This window comes from Microcaecilia unicolor, chromosome 3 (assembly GCF_901765095.1).
Source record: "Microcaecilia unicolor chromosome 3, aMicUni1.1, whole genome shotgun sequence".
Lineage (NCBI taxonomy): Eukaryota > Metazoa > Chordata > Amphibia > Gymnophiona > Siphonopidae > Microcaecilia > Microcaecilia unicolor.
This window is the reverse complement of record NC_044033.1, coordinates 111826716-111832715: the sequence shown is the minus strand read 5'-3', so window position 1 is coordinate 111832715 and position 6000 is coordinate 111826716. Positions and strand designations below refer to the sequence as shown.

Below are 6000 nucleotides of genomic sequence, written 5' to 3'. Positions count from 1 at the left end.
TGAGGTGCTTTCTAGTTTTTCATCTCTCCCAGTCGGTGGTTTTGCTGGTTTTGGGTTCCTTCGGTTGGAGGATCAGAAGAAGTTGCGGACACTGGATGTCATGAGTGCTCAAACATTATCTCGGAGTCACAGAGGATTTTAGGCGTTCAGCTCGGCTTTTTCTGCTCTTTAGAGGTCCTTGCAAAGGGTTCGCAGCCTCTAAGCCAACTGTTTCAAGGTGGCTTAAGAATATGATAGCATTTGCGTAGCTTTTGGCGGGGAAACCGGTTCCAGAGAAGCTCAAGGACCACTCAACGAGGGGTCAAGCTGCTTCTTGGGCAGAGAAGTCTTTGGTTCAGCCCGTAGACATCTGTAAAGCAGCGACTTGGGCTTCTTTGCATTCCTTTTCTAAGCACTACAAGCTTGATGTCCAATGTCAAGAAGCGATCTTTGGAGCTAGAGCCCTTAAAGCGGAGTTGCTGGGGTCCCTCCTTTAATAGTACGGCTTTGTTACATCTCATCAGTCCAATCCTGGGCCGATCTGGAGGGACACTATGGAAGGAGAAATTAGACCTTACCTGCTAATTTGCTTTCCTTTAGTCCCTCTGGACCGGCCCGTTAATACAGCTCAGTGGTTTATTAGTTTCTCGAAGAGTAATTGGTTTTGTTTCTGGTTGGTTTTGCTTAGAGAAGTCATGGACGGAGCTACTCTGCGCGTTTTTTGTTCTCGAATAAAAAATTTTTTAAAAATTAGTTGAATTTGTATTCACTATATGTAAGTGGTTCAAGTCACTTATAGACTTGCTTTGCAGACATCTTCCCAGGATGGATTATGTTTGCACTTCCAAGGCACAAAGGTTTTCTGTACCTGCTTAGGTATGATGATCAGTGCCTTTGCGGCTGCTCAGAATCCCAGTAGCACAGAAGGGAGTTTTTTTCCTGCTTTGTTACATATATACTGAATCTAGGTCACATGGCCAGGGCTTTTATTTTCTCCCAGAGTCGAAATTTCTCAGTCTCCACCTGCTGAAAGGAGTTCACAACTCATCGGTCCAATCCTGAGCCGGTCCAGAGGGACTAAAGGAAAGCAAATTAGCAGGTAAGGTCTAATTTCTCCTTAGTCCCGTTCACATTACATATATACTTGTTTCCTTGTTCTGTTATAATAGGGCAATCAGTGTTTTGTTTTTTTATTTTAATTTTAGGTGGCTGTATTGCTAATGGATACTCAAGGAGCCTTTGATAGCCAGTCAACAATCAAAGACTGTGCAACAGTGTTTGCGTTGAGCACTATGACCAGTTCTGTCCAGGTGAGAGGAGTTCTGGCATTTGCTATTGCATTTTATATGATCTAATAACAGCTTTGCTCCTGGGACTTGGTCCACGAACCTTGTATCAGTAGAGAGTGGAGTCTCGGCCCCAAACCCCAGATTTGGTCCTTCAGGGGCCTTGCCCTGGGAGATGTAGGGTGAGTGTCCCCCTGGAGCTCTCTTTGGGTTGAGGCCTAGCAAGAGATCTGACTGGTCAGAGGCCCTGGCCAGTAGCAGCATTCTCCTTCATCCCCCCCCCCCCCCCCCCCCAGTAATGTGAACCTCACTAATAAGCCAGGGTATATGGAGTATGATCTTGTTTTCTAATTTATGGCTAATGCATGCCATAGTACCTGCATTGTGCCAAAGAGCTTCTTCTGGAGTTCATAAGATGTTATATTTATGGGCAAATTATCCAGCTGCTCTTTGAAGTTCTTTTTAATTTGTCAGAGTTGGACCCACTGCTTGTTTCCAGTGGGCAGCGATTAACACTGCTACCAAGCACATACGCTTAAGATGGTGCTGTCATTTAAGTCCCCGCCTATTGCCCAACCCCAGCAGACACCACTTGGGATCACACAAAAAAGCTCCATGGTGCAACCGCACCTTGAATACTGTGTGCAATTCTGGTCACTGCATCTCAAAAAAGATATAGTGTAATTAGAAAAGGTACAGAGAAGGGCAACGAAAATGATAGAGGATGGGACGACTAAAGGCTAAAGCGGCTAGGGCTTTTCAGCTTGGAGAAAAGAAAGCTGAGAGAAGATACATTAGAGGTCTATAAAATAATGAGTGGATGGAATGGGTAGACGTGAATCACTTTACTCTTTCCAAAAATACTAGGACTAGGGGGCATGCAATGAAGCTACAAAGTAGTAAATTTTAAACGAATCAGAGAAAATATTTCTTCACTCAACGTGTAATTAAACTGTGGAATTCGTTGCCAGAGAATGTAGTAAAAACAGCTTAGCGAGGTTTAAAAAAGGTTTGGATGGATTCCTAAAGGAAAAGTCCATAGACTTGGGGCAAATCCACCGCTTATTTCTAGAATAAGCAGCGTAAAATGTATTCTCCGAGGACAAGCAGGCTGCTTGTTCTCACTGATGGGTGACGTCCACGGCAGCCCCTCCAATCCGGAATCTTCACTAGCAAAGTCTTTGCTAGCCCTCGCGCGCCGATGCGCACCGCGCATGCGCGGCCGTCTTCCCGCCTGAAACCGGCTCGTGCCGGCCAGTCTTCTTTTGTCTGCCCTCGGTACGGTCGTGTTTCGCCATTCGCGCCCCTAAAGTTGACCTCGCGTGTCTCCTTTTTTTGGTTTCGCTACAAAAAAAAAAAAAAAAGATTTGGAAGAGGATCTTTCCGGTCTTTTTCCCTTCCCGCTACTTCCAGTTTTTGCCCCGGTAAGTTTTCTTTCGTCTTCGGGGTAGGCCTTTTTTCAGGCCTCGGGTCGATTTTTTTCTTCCCCTCGTTTTTGGTGCCTACCGCAATTACGAGTTTCGATTTCGCCGGCGAGATTTTTCCGCCCATGTCATCGAAGTCTCCCAGCGGCTTCAAGAAGTGCACCCAGTGCGCCCGGGTAATCTCGCTCACTGACAGGCACGCGTCGTGTCTGGGGGCTGGGCACCGCCCGCAGGCCTGTAGTCTCTGCGCCCTTTTACAAAAGCGGACTCAGGTAGCGAGATTGGCCCAGTGGAACGTTTTGTTCTCGGGCTCTTCGTCGGCATCGGCACCGGGGGTATCGAGTGCATCAATGTCTCCAGCGTCCAGACCTTCATCCTCGGCCGCCAGTGCATCGAGGCATCGACCCTCTGCATCGGCGCTGAGACATCGGACGGCTGCATCGACGTCGGTGGTACCGGGACCTCGTCTGCTGATGTCGTCGGACGGTGGTGCTTCGTCTGGAGTGCAGGTGAGGGCTGTCCATTCCCCTGCTGGTGGCGGTGAGCCTTCGGGTGGGTCTCCCCCTACCCTGAGGGCTCCTGCGGTACAGCCCCCCCGAGACCGACCTTCTTCGGCCTCGGCCCCGAGGAAGCGACGGCTGGATTCTACGTCCTCCTCGTCGGTGCCGGGAAGCTCCGGTGACGTGCTTCATCCCAAGAAGTCGAAGAAGCATCGACATCGGTCCCCTTCCCGTGTCGGCACCGAGAGCTCTGGGTCGCCGAGGGAGTCGGCACCCAGCAGGCATCGGCACCGAGAGGACCGCTCACCCTCTGTTCAGGAGGTGTCGATGCGATCCACTCTGGACAGCCCGGAACAGCCTCTGACATCGACACCTGCATCGGCTTGCACGTCTTTCTCCACAGCCGCTCTGCACGAGAGTCTCCGGGCCGTTCTCCCAGAGATTCTGGGAGAGCTGTTGCGCCCTTCCCCTCCGGTACCGGGGATGCTTGCGCCACCGGTACCGTCGAGTGAGGCGCCGGCTGGCCCCTTGCCCGGGGCGAGGTCTCCGACATCGGTGCCGCTTGCAGTACCGACTGCAGTCGCCTCCCAGGAAGGCTCCCCGACTACGTCGGCGGAGGGAACTTCGCGGGCGCGGGAGTCTACCTCTCGACGCTCCCACCGTGGCCGGGGTTCCACGGAGTCGAGCCGGGCACGGCTTCAGACACAGGTTCGTGAACTTGTGTCTGATACCGATGGTGAGGCCTCGTGGGAGGAAGAGGAGGACATCAGATATTTCTCTGACGAGGAGTCTGATGGTCTTCCCTCTGATCCCACTCCCTCTCCTGAAAGGCAGCTTTCTCCTCCCGAGAGTCTGTCTTTCGCTTCCTTTGTCCGGGAGATGTCTACAGCCATCCCCTTCCCGGTGGTTGTGGAGGACGAGCCCAGGGCTGAAATGTTTGAGCTCCTGGACTATCCTTCTCCACCTAAGGAAGCGTCCATAGTACCCATGCATCATGTCCTCAAAAAGACATTGCTGGCGAACTGGACCAAGCCATTAACTAACCCCCACATTCCCAAGAAGATCGAGTCCCAGTACCGGATCCATGGGGACCCAGAGCTGATGTGCACTCAGTTGCCTCACGACTCTGGAGTTGTGGATTTGGCCCTAAAGAAGGCTAAGAGTTCTAGGGAGCATGCTTCGGCGCCCCCGGGCAAGGACTCTAGAACCTTAGACTCCTTTGGGAGGAAGGCCTACCATTCCTCTATGCTCGTGGCCAAAATTCAGTCTTACCAGCTCTACACGAGCATACACATGCGGAACAATGTGCGGCAGTTGGCGGGATTGGTGGACAAGCTCCCCCCTGAGCAAGCCAAGCCTTTTCAGGAGGTGGTCAGGCAGCTGAAGGCGTGCAGAAAATTCCTGGCCAGAGGGGTGTATGACACCTTTGATGTTGCGTCCAGGGCCGCTGCTCAAGGTGTGGTGATGCGCAGACTCTCATGGCTGCGTGCCTCCGACCTGGAGAATAGACTCCAGCAGCGGATTGCGGACTCGCCTTGCCGTGCGGATAATATTTTTGGAGAAAAAGTCGAGCAGGTGGTAGAGCAGCTCCACCAGCGGGATACCGCTTTCGACAAGTTCTCCCGCCAGCAGCCTTCAGCTTCTACCTCTACAGGTAGACAATTTTTTTGGGGAAGGAGAACTGTTCCCTACTCTTCTGGTAAGCGTAGGTACAATCCTCCTCCTCGACAGCCTGCGGCCCAGGCTAAGCCCCAGCGCGCTCGCTCTCGTCAGCAGCGTGCGCCTCAGCAAGGCCCCTCGGCTCCCCAGCAAAAGCAAGGGACGAGCTTTTGACTGGCTCCAGCAGAGCATAGCCGACATCCAAGTGTCAGTGCCGGGCGACCTGCCAGTCGGAGGGAGGTTGAAAGCTTTTCACCAAAGGTGGCCTCTCATAACCTCCGATCAGTGGGTTCTCCAAATAGTCCGGCAAGGATACACCCTCAATTTGGCCTCAAAACCTCCAAATTGTCCACCGGGAGCTTAGTCTTACAGCTTCCAGCACAAGCAGGTACTTGCAGAGGAACTCTCCGCCCTTCTCAGCGCCAATGCGGTCGAGCCCGTGCCATCCGGGCAAGAAGGGCTGGGATTCTATTCCAGGTACTTCCTTGTGGAAAAGAAAACAGGGGGGATGCATCCCATCCTAGACCTAAGGGCCCTGAACAAATATCTGGTCAAAGAAAAGTTCAGGATGCTTTCCCTGGGCACCCTTCTCCCCATGATTCAGGAAAACGATTGGCTATGCTCTCTCTGGACTTGAAGGACGCCTACACACACATCCCGATACTGCCAGCTCACAGACAGTATCTGCGATTTCAGCTGGGCACACGTCACTTCCAGTACTGTGTGCTACCCTTTGGGCTCGCCTCTGCGCCCAGAGTGTTCACGAAGTGCTTGGCTGTAGTAGCAGCGGCACTTCGCAGACTGGGGGTACACGTGTTCCCATATCTTGACGATTGGCTGGTGAAGAACACATCCGAGGCAGGAGCTCTACAGTCCATGCAGATGACTATTCGCCTCCTGGAGCTACTGGGGTTTGTGATAAATTATCCAAAGTCCCACCTTCTCCCAGTGCAGAAACTCGAATTCATAGGAGCTCTGCTGGATTCCCGGACGGCTCGCGCCTATCTCCCAGAGACGAGAGCCAACAACTTGTTGTCCCTCGTCTCGCGGGTGCGAGCGTCCCAGCAGATCACAGCTCGGCAGATGTTGAGATTGCTGGGCCACATGGCCTCCACAGTTCATGTGACTCCCTTGGCCCGCCTTCACATGAGA

The 6000-nt window shown here is 52.5% G+C and overlaps 1 protein-coding gene across 3 annotated transcripts in view; it reads left to right on the top strand.

Annotated features, from left to right (window-relative positions):
* ATL2 (atlastin GTPase 2) overlaps window positions 1-6000 on the top strand; it is a 208030-nt gene that overhangs the window by 41293 nt on the left and 160737 nt on the right. Inside the window, exons 1-2 of one of the 3 annotated variants that reach the window (XM_030196286.1) lie at window positions 1005-1078; window positions 1185-1289. The exons of 1 other annotated variant lie outside the window; for it this stretch is intronic. In XM_030196286.1, the coding sequence (XP_030052146.1) occupies window positions 1200-1289 (90 nt within the window). In that variant the 5' untranslated portion in view covers window positions 1005-1078; window positions 1185-1199. Of the gene's footprint in view, window positions 1-1004; window positions 1079-1184; window positions 1290-6000 lie in introns of those variants that run through there. One more of the 3 variants, XM_030196284.1, reaches the window with a different exon arrangement.